The sequence below is a fragment of the Pseudophryne corroboree genome, chromosome 9 (genome assembly GCF_028390025.1).
Source record: "Pseudophryne corroboree isolate aPseCor3 chromosome 9, aPseCor3.hap2, whole genome shotgun sequence".
Lineage (NCBI taxonomy): Eukaryota > Metazoa > Chordata > Amphibia > Anura > Myobatrachidae > Pseudophryne > Pseudophryne corroboree.
Window position 1 is genome coordinate 320738681 of NC_086452.1, and position 21507 is coordinate 320760187.

Here is a 21507-nt window from a genome sequence, read left to right on the forward strand (position 1 = left end):
CAATTAACCCATACTTGGACGATCTCCTCATAAAAGCGAGATCTCGGGAGAAGTTACTGGACAGCGTGTCACTTTCATTGAAGGTGTTAAAGCAACCCGGCTGGATTCTCAATATCCCGAAGTCGCAGCTGGTTCCTACGACGCGTCTGACCTTCTTGGGCTTGATTCTGGACACAGACCAGAAAAGGGTTTTTCTTCCGACGGAAAAAGCTCAGGAACTCATGACTCTGGTCAGGAACCTATTGAAGCCAAAACAGGTGTCGGTGCATCACTGCACTCGAGTCCTGGGGAAAATGGTGGCATCATACGAAGCCATTCTCTTCGGCAGGTTCCATGCGAGAACCTTCCAATGGGACCTGCTGGACAAGTGGTCCGGGTCACATCTATATATGCATCGGCGGACCACCCTGTCCCCCAGAGCCAGGGTATCTCTCCTGTGGTGACTGCAGAGTGCTCACCTCCTAGAGGGCCGCAGGTTCGACATTCAGGACTGGATCCTGGTGACCACGGACGCAAGCCTCCGAGGTTGGGGAGCAGTCACACAGGGAAGAAATTTCCAAGGTCTTTGGTTAAGTCTAGAGACTTGTCTCCACATCAACGTCCTGGAGTTGAGGGCCATATACAACGCCCTACGTCAAGCGGAAGCATTACTTCGCGACAGACCAGTTCTGATTCAGTCAGACAATGTCACCGCAGTGGCTCATGTAAACCGCCAAGGCTGCACAAGGAGCAGGGTGGCAATGGCGGAAGCCACCAGGATTCTTCGCTGGGCGGGGAATCATGTCAGCGCACTGTCAGCAGTGTTCATTCCGGGAGTGGACAATTGGGAAGCAGACTTCCTCAGCAGACACGATCTGCATCCGGGAGAGTGGGGGCTTCATCAGGAAGTCTTCGAGCAGATTGCAAGTCGGTGGGGACTGCCCCAAATAGACATGATGGCGTCCCGTCTCAACAAAAAGCTAAAAAGGTATTGCGCCAGGTCAAGAGACCCTCAGGCGGTAGCTGTGGACGCCCTGGTGACACCGTGGGTGTACCGGTCGGTCTATGGATTTCCTCCTCTTCCTCTCATACCCAAGTTGTTGAGAATAATAAGACAAAGAGGAGTGAGAACAATCCTCATTGTTCCAGATTGGCCACAAAGGACCTGGTATCCGGAGCTGCAGGTATTGCTCACAGAAGATCCGTGGCCTCTTCCTCTAAGACAGGACCTGCTGCAACAGGGGCCCTGTCTGTTCCAGGACTTACCGCGGCTGCGTTTGACGGCATGGCGGTTGAACGCCGGATCCTAGCGAAAAAAGTTATTCCGGATGAGGTCTTTCCTACACTAATAAAGGCTAGGAAGGACGTGACATCGAAACATTATCACCGAATATGGCGAAAGTATGTTTCTTGGTGTGAGGCCAGGAATGCTCCTACGGAAGAATTCTAGCTGGGCCGTCTCCTTCACTTCCTACTAACTGGAGTAAATTTGGGCCTAAAATTAGGCTCCATTAAGGTTCAGATTTCGGCCCTATCCATTTTCTTTCAGAAGGAATTGGCCTCTTCCTGAAGTACAGACGTTTGTGAAGGGAGTACTGCATATTCAGCCTCCTTTTTGTACCTCCGGTGGCGCCTTGGGACCTTAACGTGGTGTTGTTTCCTTAAGTCACATTGGTTTGAACCACTCAAAACGGTGGAGTTAAAATATCTCACTTGGAAGGTGGTCATGTTCTTAGCCTTCGCTTCGGCTAGGCGAGTTTCGGAATTAGCGGCTTTTTCACATAAAAGCCCCTATCTGGTTTTTCATATGGATAGGGCGGAATTGCGGATTCGTCCTCAATTCCTACCTAAAGTGGTCTCATCCTTTTCATATGAACCAGCCTATTGTCGTGCCTGTGGCTACACGTGACTTGGAGGATTCCGAGTCCCTTGATGTGGTCAGGGCTTTGAAGATTTACGTAGCCAGAACGGCTAGTATCAGAAAAACAGATGCACTGTTTGTCCTGTATGCAGCCAACAAGGTTGGCGGCCCTGCTTCAAAGTAGACTATTGCTCGCTGGATCTGTAACACGATTCAGCAGGCGCATTCTACGGCAGGATTGCAGTTACCAAAATCGGTTAAGGCCCATTCCACTAGGAAGGTGGGCTCTTCTTGGGCGGCTGCCCGAGGGGTCTCGGCACTACAGCTGTGCCGAGCTACTACTTGGTCGGGGTCAAACACCTTTGCAAAGTTCTATAAGTTTGATACCCTTGCTGAGGAGGACCTTCTGTTTGCTCATTCGGTGCTGCAGAGTCATCCGCACTCTTCCGCCTGTTTGGGAGCTTTGGTATAATCCCCATGGTCCTTACGGAGTCCCAGCATCCTCTAGGACGTTAGAGAAAATAAGATTTTAAACCTACCGGTAAATCTTTTTCTCGTAGTCCGTAGAGGATGCTGGGCGCCCGTCCCAAGTGCGGACTACTTCTGCAAGGCTTGTATATAGTTATTGCGTACATAAGGGTTATGTTATAGTTTCATCGGTGGTGGACCGAGGCTATGTTGGTTTTTCATACTGTTAACTAGATAGTATATCACAAGTTATACGGTGTGATTGGTGTGGCTGGTATGAATCTTGCCCTTGGATTACCTAAAACCCTTTCCTTGTACTGTCCGTCTCCTCTGGGCACAGTTTCTCTAACTGAGGTCTGGAGGAGGGGCATAGAGGGAGGAGCCAGTGCACACCCAGAGCCTTTAGTGTTTCTTAAAGTGCCCATGTCTCCTGCAGAGCCCGTCTATCCCCATGGTCCTTACGGAGTCCCAGCATCCTCTACGGACTACGAGAAAAAGATTTACCGGTATGTTTAAAATCTTATTATTGATTCCACAGTTAGGTACAGGTTATAAATACATGTGTTGTAACCTGACCTGTGATTTCACTGTAAGCATGGCATGGGGGCCATTTTAACCATGCTTCCTATGATTCCACAACGTTCCTGTCCTACATCTCTACTCCACCGGATGAGCAGGGGTGTTAGTGGGAATTTTGGATCAGGTTTCATATAGTACTGGCCAAGTGCACTGCATTTCGGCCTTATATACATATATATTACACACACCTTAGTACAATTTATTTTTCATCCACTAGGGGTCACTGGAGTACTCTTGGGTTATGGACTGGGCGTAGCCGGAAATGGCACATATTTAAATATTTAAATTAGTAACTGGCCATCCCCTCCATAATCCCATAGAGCCTGCAGTATTTTTCTGTGCCTCTAGCGGAAGGTACTGAGGACTGAATGTCCTGCGATTCTTCAAGCAAATACAGATATGTATCTGCATATACATGTATTAATATATATCTATATGTTTATGTATATGGAACTTGGTGTATCGGCAATCTTGCAATCAGCAAGCACATGGCCGGACACCATTTTAACATTACTTCCTGGTTCTTCCCAGGAAGTTGCTGCCCTACAACACTCGGCCTCTAGAGGAGCCGGGGTGTTAGGAATTTTATTTTCTTGGTTTTGTACAGCACAAGATGAACACGTGTGCTGTAATGTAGATTTATACACACTTTTTCTCTGACGTCCTAGTGGATGCTGGGAACTCCGAAAGGACCATGGGAATAGCGGGCTCCGAAGGAGGCTGGGCACTCTAGAAAGATTTATGACTACCTGGTGTGCACTGGCTCCTCCCACTATGACCCTCCTCCAAGCCTCAGTTAGATCTTGTGCCCGGCCGAGGTTGGATGCACACTAGGGGCTCTCCTGAGACCTTAGAAAGAAAGTATAGATTTAGGTTTTTTATTTTCAGTGAGACCTGCTGGCAACAGGCTCACTGCAGCGAGGGACTAAGGGGAGAAGAAGCGAACTCGCCTGCTTGCAGCCGGATTGGGCTTCTTAGGCTACTGGACACCATTAGCTCCAGAGGGATCGACCGCAGGCCCAGTCCTTGGTGTTCGGTCCCGGAGCCGCGCCGCCGTCCCCCTTACAGAGCCAGAAGCAAGAAAAGGTCCGGAAAAACGGCGGCAGAAGACATCAGTCTTCACCAAGGTAGCGCACAGCACTGCAGCTGTGCGCCATTGCTCCTCATGCACACTTCACACTCCGGTCACTGAGGGTGCAGGGCGCTTGGGGGGGGCGCCCTGAGCAGCAATAAAAACACCTTGGCTGGCAAAAATACCACAATATATAGCCCCAGAGGCTATATATGTGGTAAATACCCCTGCCAGAATCCAGAAAAAAGCGGGAGAATAGGCCGCGGAAAAGGGGCGGAGCTATCTCCCTCAGACACACTGGCGCCATTTTCTCTTCACAGTGCAGCTGGAAGAAAGCTTCCCAGGCTCTCCCCTGTAGTTTTCAGGCTCAAAGGGTTAAAAAGAGAGGGGGGGCACTAAATTTAGGCGCAATATTGTATATACAAGCAGCTATGGGGGAAAATTCACTCAGTTATAGTGTTAATCCCCACATTATATAGCGCTCTGGTGTGTGCTGGCATACTCTCTCTCTGTCTCCCCAAAGGGCTTTGTGGGTCCTGTCCTCAGTCAGAGCATTCCCTGTGTGTGTGCGGTGTGTCGGTACAGCTGTGTCGACATGTTTGAGGAGGCTTATATAGTGACGGAGCAGATGCCGATAAATGTGATGTCGCCCCCTGTGGGGCCAACACCAGAGTGGATGGTTAGGTAAAAGGTATTAACCGACAGTGTCAACTCCTTACATAAAAGGGTGGATGACGTAACAGCTGTGGGACAGCCGGCTTCTCAGCCCGTGCCTGCCCAGGCGTCTCAAAGGCCATCAGGGGCTCAAAAACGCCCGCTCATTCAGATGGCAGACAGATGTCGACACGGAGTCTGACTCCAGTGTCGACAAGGTTGAGACATATACACAATCCACTAGGAACATCCGTGACTTGATCCCGGCAATAAAAAATGTGTTACACATTTCTGACATTAACCTCTAAAAATGGGTTTTTATGTTTGGGGAGAAAAAGCAGGCAGTGTTTTGTTCCCCCATCAGATGAATGAATGAAGTGTGTGAAAAGCGTGGGTTCCCCCTGATAAGAAACTGGTAATTTCTAAAAAGTTACTGATGGCGTACCTTTTCCCGCCAGAGGATAAGTTACGCTGGGAGATATCCCCTAGGGTGGATAAGGCGCTCACACGGTGGTCAAAATAGGTGGCACTGCCGTTTTAGGAACGGCCACTTTGAAGGTACCTGTTGATAAAAAGCAGGAGGCTATCCTGAAGTCTGTATTTACACACTCAGGTACTAGACTGAAACCTGCAGAGCGTGCTGCTGCAGCGTGGTCGGTGACCCTGTCAAACATGAGAACATATTAAAGACGTCGTCTTATATATGAGGGATGCACAGAGGGATATTTTGCCGGCTGGCATCCAAAATGAATGTAATGTCCATTCTGTCCGGAGGGTATTAGAGACCTGTCACTGGACAGGTGATGCTGACCTTAAAAGGCGCATAGAGATTCTGCCTTATAAGGGTGAGGAATTATTTGGGGATGGTCTCTGGGACCTCGTATCCGCAGCAACAGCTGGGAAGAAATATTTTTACCTCAGTTTTCCTCACAGACTAAGAAAGCACTGTATTATCAGGTACAGTCCTTTCGGCTTCAGATAAGCAAGCGGGTCGAAGGCGCTTCCTTTCTGTACAGAGACAAGGGAAGAGGGAAAAAGCTGCACCAGTCAGCCTGTTCCCAGAATCATCATTCTTCTCTCGCTTCCTCTGAGTCCACAGCATGACGCGGGGGCTCCACAGGTGTAGCCAGGTACGGTGGGGGGCCGTCTCAAAAATTTCAGCGATCAGTGGGCTCGCTCACAGGTGGATCCCTGTTTCATTCAAGTAGTATTTCAGGGGTACAAGCTGGAATTCGAGATGTCTTCCCCCCGCCGTTTCCTCAAATATGCCTTGCCGACAACTCCCTCAGGCAGGGAGGCTGTGCTAGAGGCAATTAATACGCTGTATTCCCAGCAGGTAATACTTAAGGTGCCCCTACTTCAACAAGGACGGGGTTACTATTCCACACTGTTTGGGGTACCGAAACCGCATGGTTCGGTGTGACCCTTCTTTATATTTAAAATCCTTGAACACATACATAAAAAATTCAAGTTCAAGATGGAATCGCTCAGGGCGGTTATTGCAAGCCTGGACGAGGGGGATTACATGGTATCCCGGGACATCAAGGATGCTTACCTGCATGTCCCTATTTACTATCCTCGCCAGGAGTACCTCAGATTTGTGGTACAGGATTACCATTACCAAGTCCAGACTCTGCCGTTTGGACTGTACATGGCACCGAGGGTGTTACCAAGGTAATGGCCGGAATGATGATACTCCTTCGAAAAAGGGGAGTTTTAATTATCCCGTACTTGGACAATCTCCTTATAAGGGCGAGGTCCAAGGAGCAGTTGCTAGTCGGGGTAGCACTATTTTGGAAAGTGCTACAACAGCACGGTTGGATTCTAAACAGTCCAGAGTCACAGCTGGTTCCTACGACACGTCTACTGTTCCTGGGGATGGTTCTGGACACAGACCAGAAATAAGTGTTTCTCCCGGAGGAGAAAGCCAAGGAGCTGTCATCTCTAGTCAGAGACCTCCTGAAGCCAAAACAGTTATCGGTGCATCATTGCACGCGAGTCCTGGGAAAAATGATAGCTTCCTACGAAGCAATCCCATTCGGCAGGTTCCATGCAAGAACTTTTCAGGGGGACCTGTTAGACAAGTGGTCCGGGGGTCGCATCTTCAGATGCATTAGGCTGATAACCCTGTCTCCAAGGACCAGGGTATCTCTACTGTAGTGGCTGCAGAGTGCCCATCTTCAAGAGGGCCGCAGGTTCGACATACAGGACTAGGTCCTAGTGACCATGGATGCCAGCCTTTGAGGCTGGGGGGCAGTCACACAGGGAAGAAACTTCCAGGGACTTTGGTCAAGTCAGGTGACTTCCCTACATAAATATTCTGGAACAGAGGGCCATTTACAATGCCCTGAGTCAGGCAAGGCCTCTGCTTCAAAACCAGCCGGTCCTGATCCAATCAGGCAACATCACGGCAGTCGCCCATGTAAACCAACAGGGCGGCACAAGAAGCAGGAGGGCGATGGCAGAAGCCACAAGGATTCTCCGATGGGCGGAAAATCATGTGTTAACACTGTCAGCAGTGTTCATTCCCGGAGTGGACAACTGGGAAGCAGATCTTCTCAGCAGACACGACTTCCACCCGAGAGTGTGGGGAATTCATCCAGAAGTCTTCCAAAGGATTGTACACCATTGGGAAAGGCCACAGGTGGACATGAAGGCGTCCCGCCTCAACAAAAAGCTATAAAAGATATTGCGCCAGGTCAAGGGACCTTCAGGCGATAGCTGTGGACGCTCTGGTAACACCGTGGGTGTACCAGTCGTTTTATGTGTTCCCCCCTCTGCCTCTCATACCAAAGGTACTGAGAATAAGAAGAAGGCGAGGAGTAAGAACGATACTCGTGGTTCCGGATTGGCCAAGAAGAGCCTGGTACCCAGAACTTCAAAAAAATATATCAGAGGACCCATGGCCTCTGCCGCTCAGACAGGACCTGCTGCAGCAGGGGCCCTGTCTGTTCCAAGACTTACCGCGGCTACGTTTTGATGGCATGGCGGTTGAACGCCGGATCCTAAAGGAAAAGGGCATTCCGGAGGAAGTCATTCCTACGCTGATTCAAGCCAGGAAAGATGTAACTGCAAAACATTATCACCGCATATGGCGGAAATATGTTGCTTGGTGTGAGGCCAAAAAAAAAAAAAAAAGGCCCCAACAGAGGAATTTCAACTAGGTCGATTTCTGCATTTCCTACAAGCAGGAGTGTCTATGGGCCTAAAATTAGGCTCCATTAAGATACAGATCTCGGCTCTGTCGATTTTCTTCCAGAAAGAATTAGCTTCAGTACCTGAAGTTCAGACATTGTAAAAGGAGTGCTGCATATTCAGCCCCCGGTTGTGCCTCCAGTGGCACCTTGGGATCTCAACGTGGTGTTGAGTTTCTTAAAATCACATTGGTTTGAACCACTAAAAACCGTGGATGTAAAATATCTCACGTTGAAAGTGGTCATGTTATTGGCCTTGGTTTCGGCCAGGCGGTATCAGAATTGGCGGCTTTGTCATATAAAAGTCCTTATCTGATTTTCCATATGGATAGGGCAGAATTGAGGACTCGTCCCCAGTTTCTCCCTAAGGTGGTATCAGCTTTTCACTTGAACCAACCTATTGTGGTGCCTGCGGCTACTAGGGACTTGGAGGATTCCAAGTTACTGGACGTAGTCAGGGCCTTGAAAAATTATGTTTCCAGGACGGCTAGAGTCAGGAAAATTGACTCGCTATTTATCCTGTATGCACCCAACAGGCTGGGTGCTCCTGCTTCTAAGCAGACTTATCGCTCGCTGGATCTGTGACGCGATTCAGCAGGCGCATTCTGCGGCTGGACTGCCGCATCCTAAATCAGTGAAAGCCCATTCCACAGGGAAGGTGGGCTCATCTTGGGCGGATGCCCGAGGGGTCTCGGCTTTACAACTTTGCCGAGCTGTTACTTGGTCAGGGGAAAACACGTTTGCAAAATTCTACAAATTTGATACCCTGGCTGAGGAGGACCTTGAGTTCTCTCATTCGGTGCTGCAGAGTCATCCGCACTCTCCCGCCCGTTTGGGAGCTTTGGTATAATCCCCATGGTCCTTTCGGAGTTCCCAGCATCCACTAGGACGTCAGAGAAAATAAGATTTTACTCAACGGTAAATCTATTTCTCGTAGTCCGTAGTGGATGCTGGGCGCCCATCCCAAGTGCGGATTGTCTGCAATACTTGTAAATAGTTATTGCTAACTAAAGGGTTATTGTTGAGCCATCTGTTGAGAGGCTCAGTTGTTTTCATACTGTCAAACTGGATATAGTATCACGAGTTGTACGGTGTGATTGGTGTGGCTGGTATGAGTCCTCCCCGGGATTCAAAATCCTTCCTTATTATGTCAGCTCGTCCGGGCACAGTGTCCTAACTGAGGCTTGGAGGAGGGTCATAGTGGGAGGAGCCAGTGCACACCAGGTAGTCATAAATCTTTCTAGAGTGCCCAGCCTCCTTCGGAGCCCGCTATTCCCATGGTCCTTTCGGAGTTCCCAGCATCCACTACGGACTACGAGAAATAGATTTACCGGTGAGTAAAATCTTATTTTTTACGTGGTAATAAGTCACGGTACTGGTCTATCCTTCTGTACTTGATTGTCCGTGTACATAAGGAGTACGTCTAAGACATAGCTTCGCTGCAGAGTCCGTCGGACAAATAAGACTGCACATACGCACTATTGCCGTTCCTCGTTGGGGGAGGCTGGCGTATATACGGACTGTGAACAATTGTTATTATTGTTTTATAATTTGACGGTTTCAGAGATACCCGCCGCAGTGTGTCCTACAGTATACAGCAGTAGGGGTGTTGTTTAACCTGGTTTGGGCCCAGTTTCGGCTTAACAGGGCAGTGGTTGCATGGCAAAACAGTTCACGTTTGCCCTACAAGAAGAACGCCTTACGCTTCTCGCTGATCACACTTGTGAATCTACTCAATATCTAGGTACAGTTTCTGTGGATGTCAGCCAGTTTAGTTCTCGCTTTTCAGTTTCACTAGTGCGGCACGACGTGCTTTTTCGCTACGTGCTTAACAGGACGGTGTCCGTTTCTAAACGAGAATAGAAACATTACCTTACGCTGCCCACAGGTTTCGTCCTGTCTTGGACAAATTCCTGAATAAATATACTCAGGATATAGTCTTTACATCTCGGTCCTTTCGGGCCCGTGCTACAGAAACAGCCACAGGCGGGTCAGGTGGTAGTGAACGTGGTTTTCGATAACCTCTGATTGTCGTCAATATACGGTTAAAGTGCTGCCACCTACTTCCAGCCGTCTTTAACCAGGGTTTCAGTGGCGTTTACAGCTAAGCCACTGAAAAGCCAGGGCTAGAATGAGTTTCCAGCCCATCGCCGATCGTCAGTTGTGGGCATCCACAGTTGGGGGATCCGCTATTTTGGGTTCGCAGTTTACCAGACGAAGGTTGATTGTTTTCCACCATTGCAATTTGCAAGACGGGTCTGCCTGGGTCAGAAAGCTCTAGTAGATTGAGCACTTTGACTGCAGTCAACAACAGAGTCACGGTCATTATTTCAGTTTGGGGTAGTTCCAAAGCTGGCTGAATCTGTCAGGCCGATACTGACCCTTCAGGTCAATCAGGGCGTCGCTTACTACACATTCATGAATACCTGCAGTTGGTGACTACAGGTTGAAATCCACAGTGATTCTGGATTTCAACAAGAATAAGTACTTGGACGCATCAGGCCTACTTAAGTTTGCAGTAAACCATTCTCGCTTTCAAGCGTTACCGTTTTGGCTTCGTATGGCGCATAGGGTTGTCACAAGTAATGGCTATCGTGATAGCTCATCCCTGGAAGTGATAACAGTTCCGTGTTTTGCAGATCTGCTCATTAAAGCTCCGTCTCAAAACTTCGTCATGCAACGGCCCTTACTAACGTACAATGGCGTCGTTCAGCACTGTTAGATTGTTAACCTAGAGATATCAAGCCTCATTCCGTAACAACGGACTCTTGCTTAGTGATAATTCCGTGATTACACGGATTTACCTGCTTGAACATGCCACACAGACTGTTCGTCATCACGTACAGTTCGTACGCAAGCCACGGACAGTCTTGATCCGTTTGGCCTTTTGCCTATTGGAAAGGAGAGTGACGTCTTTCGACGCACTCTACTTCGCAAAGGAGTCACTCAGGTCATTTTCACCTGGAAGTTCTTGCACGCTCCTACAAGGTCATCAAATAGTACAGTTGTCTCTAAGGGCCAGAGTTTCACTACTCTAGTGGCTCCAAGTACATAATTTTACCGCAGGGACAATGTTCGGCGTCTGGAATTGGATAATTCTAAATATGAACGCGAGTCTCAGAGGTTGGGGACCTGGGGTCCCAAATGATCAACTTCACAGATCACGGAAGATTTCGGACAAACGCGCTGCGGCAAGCGGGCCACATGCTCCGTTCTCAGACTGTCCAAGTGCGGTCAGACAACACAACGGCGATCGCATACATCACCGATCAAGGACGGAATCGGAGTCGCATGACCATGCGGCAAGTTGCTCGATGTTCATTCTGGGAGTGAACAGCTGGAAGGCAGCTTATTCCAGGACACTGAGCATTGAATTCTTAAGTGTTCCAGATGTTGGTCCAGCGGTGGAGTTACCCACAGGGGTATCTATTGGCATCTCGCAAAAACAAATAAAAAAAAAAAAAAAAAAAACATCCAAGTATGTGTCCATCCCAGTATGTGTCCAGTACAACAGCTGTGGATGCTCTCACGATCGCGTGGCTGTACAGCGTTGTGAATCTGTTACAACGTTTACGCTGCTTCCTCGGGTACTAAAATGGATCATACAAGACTCCATGACAGTCATACTAGTGGCGCCACATTGGCCTCGGAGGCCATGATTCTTGGATATCCGCGAACTAATCGTAGCCGATCCTTCACCGCTCTCGCCACGTCCGGACCTGTACCACTAGGGTCAGTTCTTTTACCCCGATTTAGCGCGGCAGCGTTTGACGGGGTGGCTGTTCCAAGCGTTCTCTTAAGAACGGATGGCATTCCAGAATCTGGTATACAAACCATGTTAGGGGCTGGGAAGCCAGTACGGCAGCTCATTATCACAAGGTTTAGCGTGCCTCTATAGTTTGGTGTGACGCTCAGAAGTTTCCAACATCATTTTCAAGTTATCCCGTCTTAAATATTTTTACAGACTGGGTTTGGTGAAGGATTATATTCTACACTCAAGGTGTAGGTCTCTGCATGTCAATTTACCTGCAAAGGTGTTTGGCTCCTTTGCCGATTGTACACACTTTCCTGCACGGTGTCCTCAGACGACCTCCATTTATACCACCTACAGCGCCATGGGACGTGATCTGGTTTTACCACCTACAGCGCCATGGGACGTGATCTGGTTTTAGGTTTTTTATTTACAGTCTTCATTTGTTGAATTCTTACAACAAGTGGATGTTACGTTTATCAATTGGTAAACACTTTTCTCTTAGCCTTAGCCTCTCAGCAAGGCGTGTTTTAACATAGGGTGGCTTGCATGACAAGGCCCCAAATCTGGTGTTTTATGGTCATAGGGCGGAACTTCGCACAAATTCCGTGTTCCAGTCAAAGATCGTATAATGTCACGCATCAATTAATTAATGTAGTTCCTTGGTTATCAATATGTTCGAGAACTTAAGTTACTTTGAATGTGGTACGCGCACTACGCGTTTATGTAACCCAAACAATTGTACGTAGAACAGACCCATTGTTCTCTATAATGTAGTGAAGATGGCTTTACAAGCTTCCAAGCAGTCCTTATGTCATACGTCAGGCTTAGCTTCATAATAGGCTACAACGCCTACATCAGGGTCAGACCATTCCAAACGTTCTAGTGAACGTCATAAGTGGGCTTCAACCGCCTACATCAGTGTCAGACCATTCCATACGTTCTTTGGGAACGTCAGGAGCAGCAGGTCGTGGAGTTTCTACGAAACAGCGTAGACGAGCTGCTACATGGTCATCAGTGCATGACCATCAGTGCGCATGTTGGTGCGCTTTTACAGGTTGGCTACGTTTGCGGCATCAGCATTTAGCTTTGGCCGTGTAGTGTTACAGGTGCCAAACAGCTCTTCCACCCAACGGGAAACTTTGGTACGTCCCAAGAGTACTCCAGTGACCCCTAGTGGATGAAAAAGAAAATAGGATTTTGGTACTTACCAGGTAAATCCTTTTCTTTGAATCCATAGGGGGCACTGGACGCCCACCCAGAGCAGTTTACCTGTCTTGTGGTAAGGTCTGTGGATCTTATGGTAACACTTTATCACCAATGCATTCGATGTTATGGTATCAACTGATTGTTATCAGTTCCGTTATGTGTCAACTTTAGGGTTGACCATTATATTATAATGTCATAGGTTCATATAATGTTATATGTAATTCTCTATGGTTCATCCTCTCTATCACTCCTGTTCGGCCCAGTAAAAATACTGAAGGCTCTATGGGATTATGGAGGGGATGGCCAGTTACTAATTTAAATATTTAAATATGTGCCATTTCCGGCTACGCCCAGTCCATAACCCAAGAGTACTCCAGTGCCCCCTATGGATTCAAAGAAAAGGATTTACCTGGTAAGTACCAAAATCCTATTTTTACTGAGTCGTGCAAGTGTCTGTCTTTGTATATTGTATTGTCTGTCTGCATAATGAGTAAGGCACCAGCAAAATCTAAAAAGCATTTTCACTGCAATGTCTGTAAGTGTGTTACCGGATGGATCTACCACATGTACAGTATGTTTTGTGAATTCAGCTACGAATACAATTTCGCCTCCGGTTTCAAAGCCGGTTTCATCCCCGGACCCTCCTTGGGAAATGCTAGTCAATGTAATGGCGGGGTTGCAATCAGAATTGGCCGCCGCTCGACAAGAGCGGGAAGCGGCAAGATCTGAGTCTCGGGTGAGACCGCTGGAACTACCGGAGGGGTCTCAGCCTTGCCATAAGTCCAAGTCCATTTTGGGTAGTAGGGATAAATTTAATTTGTCTTATGATTTACCCGTTTCTGCTATGTTGCATTCTGACGATTCTATGCCAGACCTCACTGCGCAAGATGAGGGTGAGGAGGGCGAAGTAGTCCAGCAGTCAGATAGTGAAGATTTTGACAGCCCAGGCATTGATAATCTCATCAGAGCGGTGCGTCAGTCTCTGAAGTTTACAGAAACTGAGGAGCCTCTGACAAATGATGAAGTCGTCTTTACTAAACGAAAGAGATCTCCAATGTGTTTTCCTGTTTCGGAATCTCTTAATAAGATGTTAGTAGAAACACGAAAAAATCCAGATAAACGGTTTTCTATACTTCGCAGATTTAAGTCTAGTTACCCGTTTCCAGAATCTGTGACATGTACATGGGAGAATCCGCCAATGGTGGATTCGTCTGTGTCAAAACTTACAAAGAAATTAACCATACGGCTACTACGCTTAAAGACCCTTCAGACCGTAATATAGAAGCTATGCTAAAGTCCATGTATATAGCAGCAGGAGTGTTGCTTAGACCTGGGTTGGTTGGCATTTGGGTCACTAAGGTGTTAATTGTATGGATAACAGAACTCAAGTCTGCCCTACATGACTATCACCTTATACTTCTTGCTGATCAAATCTGTGAAGCTGCTGAGTATCTATGTACAGCTTCTACTGACGTCTGTCAGCTCACTTCTCTCATTTCATCGTCGCTAGTTACAATACGACGAGCCCTCTGGCTGCGTTCTTGGCAAGCGGAGGCAGAGGTCAAAAGAGATATAGAGGCGTTGCCTTACGGTGGCGAGAAGTTGTTTGGTCCTGAATTGGTCAAATGGATTTCTGAGGCTACGGGAGGAAAGTCTGTTTTCTTACCATTGCCTCCAACGGTACCAAGACGAAAATACTCTGGTCCGGCGTTCAAATCCTTTAGACCTCAGCCCTTTCGAGGCCGTGGTAGAGGAACAGCCACGCCTGGTAGACGAGGTAGAGGACGTGGTTTCCAACAAACCAACACCAGTCGTCAGGGCGCTAAGGTCACAGACAAGCCAGTGGCATGACGGGCTCCCAGCCCATCTCGGATCTCCAATTGTGGGAGCACGCCTTCAGACGTTCCATTTGGCGTGGTTCCAGACATCCACAGATGGGTGGATCCGCAATTTAGTGTTAAAAGGTTACAAAATAGAGTTCGACTGTCTCCCGCCACTGCGGTTTTTCAAGACACGACTGCCTCTGTCGGACGACAAGAGGGCGGTTCTGCAAATTGCCATTAAGTCCCTGCTGGATTCAGCAGTTTTGATTCCGGTCCCTGTACAACAACAAGGTCAGGGTTATTATTCCAGTCTGTTTGTGGTACCAAAGCCGGATGGCTCCGTCAGGCCAATATTGAACTTAAAGGGTCTCAATCAGTACAGCACTTGCTACAGATTCAAGATGGAATCTCTGCGGTCAGTAATTGCAGGTTTAGAGCCACAGGAATTCATGATTGCGCTAGATTCTAAGGATGCGTACTTACACATTCTGATTTGGCCACCTCATCAGAGGTTCTTACGTTTTGCAATGCGGCAGAACCATTACCAGTTTCAGGCTCTACCGTTTGGCCTCTCGTCAGCGCCTCGGGTATTCACCAAAGTGATGTCTGTGGTGATAGCTCATCTCGGATCCTTGGGAGTGACAATAGTTCCGTACTTGGACGATCTGCTCATCAAAGCTCCATCTCAACAGATGCTCCTCCAACGTGCGTTGCTAACGTACAATGTACTGGTTTACCACGGTTGGATTGTCAACTTCAAGAAATCACATCTAATTCCGTCTCAACTACTTAAATTCCTGGGTATGATTCTCGATACGGTAAATCCAAAGAATTTACCTACCAGAACAGAAAGTACAGATTATTCGTCATCTGGTACAATTAGTGCTCAAGCCACGCATAGTCTCTATACATTTGTGCATTCGCCTCTTAGGCACAATGGTGGCGGCTTTCGTAGCGCTTCAGTTCGGAAGATTTCACTCACGTCCTTTTCAACTGGATGTGCTCGCACAGTGGTCAGGCTCGCATCTGCAGATTCACCACAGGGTGAGGTTGTCGTCACGGGCCAGGGTATCTCTACTCTGGTGGCTCAAAGTACACAATCTAACCGCAGGGAAACGGTTCGGCGCCTGGAATTGGATAATTCTAACGACGGACGCAAGTCTCAGAGGTTGGGGAGCTGTAGTTCAAAATTGTCAGCTCCAGGGTCTCTGGGCGGATCACGAAAGATTGCGGTCTATAAATGTCCTGGAACTCCGGGCAACTTACAATGCTCTACGACAAGCAGTGCACATGCTTCGGTCTCAGACTGTCCAGGTGCAGTCAGACAACGCGACGGCGGTCGCGTACATCAACAAACAAGGAGGAACGAGAAGCCGCATGGCAATGCGGGAAGTAGCTCGAATCCTCAATTGGGCCGAGCATCACCAAGTGATATTGTCGGCAGTGTTCATTCCGGGAGTGGACAACTGGGAGGCGGATTATCTCAGCCGTCGGGATTTTCATCCAGGAGAATGGGCATTAAATCCAGAAGTGTTTCACATGTTGGTCCAGAGGTGGGGTTACCCTCAAGTGGACCTGATGGCATCTCGCCACAATCACCAAAAGCCCCAGTGTGTGTCCAGAACGCGAGATCCAAAGGCAGTGGCGGTGGATGCTCTTACAATCGCTTGGCCGTACAGCCTCGTGTACCTGTTTCCACCGTTTCCGCTGCTCCCTCTTTTGCTAAAACGGATCAAAAGAGAATCCGCCACAGTCATACTAGTGGCGCCTCATTGGCCTCGGAGAGCTTGGTTCTCGGATCTCCGCGGACTACTCGCAGACGATCCTTGGCCGCTCCCACTTCGTCCGGACCTGTTACAACAGGGTCCGTTCCTTTACCCCGATTTACTGCGGCTGCGTTTGACGGGGTGGTTGTTGAGACCGCCCTCTTAAGAAGAGAGGGCATTCCAGAATCTGTTATACCAACCATGTTACGTGCTAGGAAGCCAGTAACGGCAGCTCATTATTACAGAATTTGGCGTGCCTATATAGGTTGGTGTGAAGCTCGGAAGTTTCCGACATCATCTTTCAAGTTATCCCGTCTTTTGTTATTTCTACTGACTGGGTTAGATGGAGGACTGCGTTTTTCTACACTAAAGGTGCAGGTATCTGCTTTTGTCAATTTACTTTCAAAGACGATTGGCTCTATTGCCGTATGTACACAACTTTCTGCAAGGTGTCCTCCGAGTACAGCCTCCATTCATTCCACCTACAGCGCCATGGGACTTGAATCTGGTTTTAGATTTCTTACAGTCTTCATATTGTGAACCCTTACAACAAGTAGATATTAAGTTTCTCACTTGGAAAACAATTTTTCTCCTAGCCTTAGCTTCAGCAAGGCGTGTTTCAGATTTGGGTGCCTTGTCATGCAAGCCATCGTATTTGGTGTTTCAGGATGACAGAGCGGAACTTCGGACGAATCCCGCTTTCTTACCAAAGGTAGTGTCATCTTTTCACATCAATCAACCAATAGTAGTTCCTGTGTTGACAGCACATTCTGGAACTTTGGATGTGGTACGCGCATTACGCGTTTATGTATCCCGAACGTCTACAGTTCGTAAGACGGATACTTTGTTTGTTCTCTATGATGCTGCCAAAATGGGTTGGCCAGCTTCTAAGCAGACCTTATCCAGATGGATTAAACTGACCATACGTCAGGCTTACCTTCATGCTAGGTTACAGCCGCCTACATCAGTAACCGCTCATTCCACACGTTCTGTGGGAACTTCATGGGCAGCTGGTCGTGGGGCTTCTACGACGCAGCTTTGCCGTGTGGCTACATGGTCATCAGTGCACGCGTTTGTGCGCTTTTACAAGTTTGATACGTTTGCGGCATCAGCATCTAGCTTTGGCCGCCTAGTGTTACAGGTGCCAAACAGCTCTCCCGCCCACGTGGGAAGCTTTGGTACGTCCCAAAAGTACTCCAGTGACCCCTAGTGGATGAAAAAGAAAATAGGATTTTGGTACTTACCAGGTAAATCCTTTTCTTTGAATCCATAGGGGCACTGGATGCCCACCCAGAGCAGTTTTACCTGGTTTGTAGTAAGTTCAGGGGATCTTATGGTAACACATTCTCACCGACTGGTTCAAAGTTTCAAGTTCTATCGGTTATGGTGTCAACTGTTTAGTTGTCAGTAACGTTATGTGTCAACTTTATTGTTGTCCGTTATGTTATATGTAATTCTCCTTTGTCAACCTCTCTATAGCTCCTGTTCGGCTCAGTAAAAAACCCTGAGGTACTCTGGGATATGGAGGGGTGGAGAGTTCTAAATTTAAATATTCAGTGCCCTGTTCCTGCGGAAGCCATCCATATCCCAAGAGTACTCCAGTGCCCCCTATGGATTCAAAGAAAAGGATTTACCTGGTAAGTACCAAAATCCTATTTTCTCGTAGTCCGTAGAGGATGCTGGGCGCCCGCCCAGCGCTACAGCAATCCATGCATCCAGCGCCTCCCCAAAGAGAGCCTGACCTTTGTATGGTAGGCCCTCCACACACTTCCTGGATTCCGTGTCCGCAGACCAGTTGTGCAGCCAGTGACCCCTGCTAGCTGAGATGGACATGGAGGAGATCCCCGTAGCCATGGAGCCCAGGTCCTTAATGGAATCTACCAGGAACCCTGCAGAATCCTGAATATTACTTAAAAATAAATCATTAAATCACTATCAGTTCCAAGCGCTGCCGTTTGGCCTCTCGGATGATCGGAAGAAACAGGTACACTAGCTGGTAATCCCACAGTGCCGTCAACACGGTGCTAACGCCACTGCTAGAGGATCCCTCGTACTGGAACAATAGCACGGAAGCCGCCATAACCTCAACCCAGGAGAGTGGGGCTTGCATCCACAGGTGTTCCGAATGATCAGAGGAAACAGATACACTAGCTGGTAATCCCACGGTTCCGTCAGCGCGTGCAACCCCACTGCTAGAGGGTCCCTCGTCCTGGAACAATAGCACGGAAGCTTGTTGTTGAGCCGGGAGGCCATCAGATCGATCTGTGGACGTCCCCACAGATCTGTGCACTGAACGCCCTCCCAGCGCTTCTTCACCTGCCTGGTTGTTTGCTACTGTTTCCTGTTTGTTGTGTGTTCTCCTCTGTTCTTACTCTGTTTCCGTCTCCTCTCGGCTCATTCTTAACTGAGGGAGCTGATGGGGCATAGAGGGGGAGGAGCCTTAACACTTCTAAATTCTTAAAGCGCCCAGCTCCCTGTAGCGACCTTCTATACCCCAGTGTAATATGTCTCCAATGTCCCCTGTGGAATCAGAGAAATGGATTTATCGGTGAGTGACAAAATTTCTATATATATATATATATATATATATATATAAAATATATATATATATATATATATATATATATAAACCATAGTGCGGTATGCACACAATATAATGGGAAAGTGTTTTTATTATACGTTAACAGATTACAACTTATGAGTCACCGTGCTCGATAATCAAGTGTTCACCTTTCAGGACTGGTGACCGGTATCTTGTATACTCTCATTAGGCAGGGCTCCTGTTTTATGTGGGTCATACATATGTGGGTTGATTACCATTCTGCTAATTGTGATCCGATCTCAGATTTATCAGAGGATCAGCAAAATCCTACTTGTTAAAAATTTATGATTAGCTAATACTGATCAATTTTGGGTTGGAATTTTTGGGTCGGAATCAACATGTTGAATTTCCCTGATCCCCTGACCCAGGTTAACGAGGAATTGCCTGATACTAGCCTGATGTATGGTCCCCTTTAAGCTTTGTACACGTTGTCCGAAATATCGTTTGTTCACAATCCAAGTGCATATAGATGTATTGTTCAGGTGCCCACATACTTTTGACACTTTAGTACAGTGCTTCTCAGACTCTGTTCTCAAGACACAATAGGTTTTAAGGACATAAATGCTTGAGCACAGATGGTTAAATCACAATGACTGAGGTATGAATTAAGTAGTCAGTCCTTAAGCATGGATATCCTTAAAATCTGGACTGTTAGTGTGTCTTGAGGCCTAAGTTTCAGAAGCACTGATGTAGTTTATTCTGCTACCTAATTTATTCATGCCATGATATGAACTCAACAACATTTGACCCTACAATGCAAGTATGTAGTCTAATGCTACAATAAATTACCTTTGAAATAATGTCAGTATCTCCTGTTGTACACTTTTTTTTTTTTTAATGGCCTACTTTCTTGGTTTTGTTTTTTTTAACAGAATTTCGCACTGGAAAAGCCCCAATTCTAATTGCTACAGATGTTGCCTCTCGGGGTCTAGGTTTGTAATTTTACAGGTTGAATTTATTTTATAACTTCTCCTTCTGAGTATCCATGACATTAAATTGAGATTAGTGTTCATTATAACCCTAGTATAACAAAGACCTCTAATTCGGCAGTGTTTGGTTTGTTCTCAAAATGGTTTGATTATGTGCACCTTAAGTACTAGACTTTTTAGTTCATTTGAGATGTAATTGAATTATTTATATGTTGATTATTTGTAGTAATTTTATGCTGTCAGCCCACAAAGCATTAATACTATACTCTGCCACATTGCTCTTTCATTAGATCATTTATTCAGTATTTTTTTATGTTCTTTTGTATTTAGATTTTTACTTAACCTATTGTATTTTGGAATGTATACCCTAAATAATGCTGTCAAATCCTCCATTCTAAAACTGGTCCAAATTATTCACTGTATAATTCAAGTTCAAGTCTGTTTCTTGTTACTTATGGCCTCTTTGGTTTTCTTTATGACTTTCTTTCTTTATATTGTGGAAGTTATACCTTAATTAGCCATGTTCAAATGTGTTACTTGCACTCAGGATTACAGTGCTAGCTTTTGGTGGTAGTTCACCATTGGCTAACTGGCCAAATAGTTTCTTGCTTAGAAAACTTCCTGGGCTCCTTCTCCCCAATGGAAAGGTGGTTCACTAGTGTGAAATTATATGTACTTTTACAGTGACTTTCCAGAAGTACACAGCACATGCAGTGTGTGGTGAATTATAGACCTTCAAAACAAGTATTGTACTGTTGTCTATTGACCCATTTATTTACTGCTGTGTTAATATTTGTAAAATGCATAGCTACCTGCTGTGCATGAAATGTCCTAGCTATTTGCATTAGGTGACAGGTAAGTTTATTGTTATTTATAGTAGTCTTTATTGCTCACTTAGGGAGTTTTTATTTTATTTTTTTAAATTCAAAGTAGTTTGCAATATTAAATCTTACCATTTTTGTTTTTTTTGTTTGTTTTTGACAGAAGCTGCAGATCTCTCTCAGTACAGGGCCAGGGGCCTGACGAAAATAGAGGGGGATGAACGCTGGAAGCTGCCCCCCTAGAGGGCATTGGCTTCTTACACTCTTCCCTCGCAAAGGTCTTGTACTGAAGAGGCAGTTTTTGGATCTGCATCTCCAAGCCCCTAAACTTCCCCCACTCTACATCGGGGTGCAAAATGTGTACTTTCCACCCCACCCCTGACCACTGAGATGGGTCGACAGCCCCTCCCCATTGGCTGCTGGTTTGAATTTGATGCCTTATTGAATAGACGGACCACCTTTCTAGAAGGGAGATCACCTGGTGCTTCCCACGATGCTGTATGCTGAGCAGCTGTGGGATAGTCCCAAGCCATGGAAGACTTCGGAAGTCTTAACTTTCAAAGCAGAAGAATATCCCCTTCTGCTGTTTTTCGCCAGACTCCTGTGACTTCCTTCATTTACAGATGTGTTTAGCCCATCCCTGCATCTTAAAATATTAGCAAACATGCACTAGTGTATGTTTCATTGCCTCTTGGGTCATGCCGACTTTAAGACTATCTTTTTTGATACCTCCCTTTTCCCATTTAACATCTTCAAAACCTGAAGAAACCCAAATTATGTACTTTCATAACCTTTTTGC

The 21507-nt window shown here is 46.9% G+C and overlaps 1 protein-coding gene across 1 annotated transcript in view; it reads left to right on the top strand.

Annotated features, from left to right (window-relative positions):
* The window catches only part of DDX17 (DEAD-box helicase 17), a 182741-nt gene extending 161666 nt beyond the window's left edge, over positions 1–21075 (top strand). The window contains exons 11-12 of the mRNA XM_063940483.1: positions 19831–19890; positions 20872–21075. Of these exons, the coding sequence (XP_063796553.1) occupies positions 19831–19890; positions 20872–20951 (140 nt within the window). The 3' untranslated portion in view covers positions 20952–21075. The remainder of the gene's footprint in view (positions 1–19830; positions 19891–20871) is intronic.
* The last annotated feature ends 432 nt before the right edge of the window (positions 21076–21507 follow it).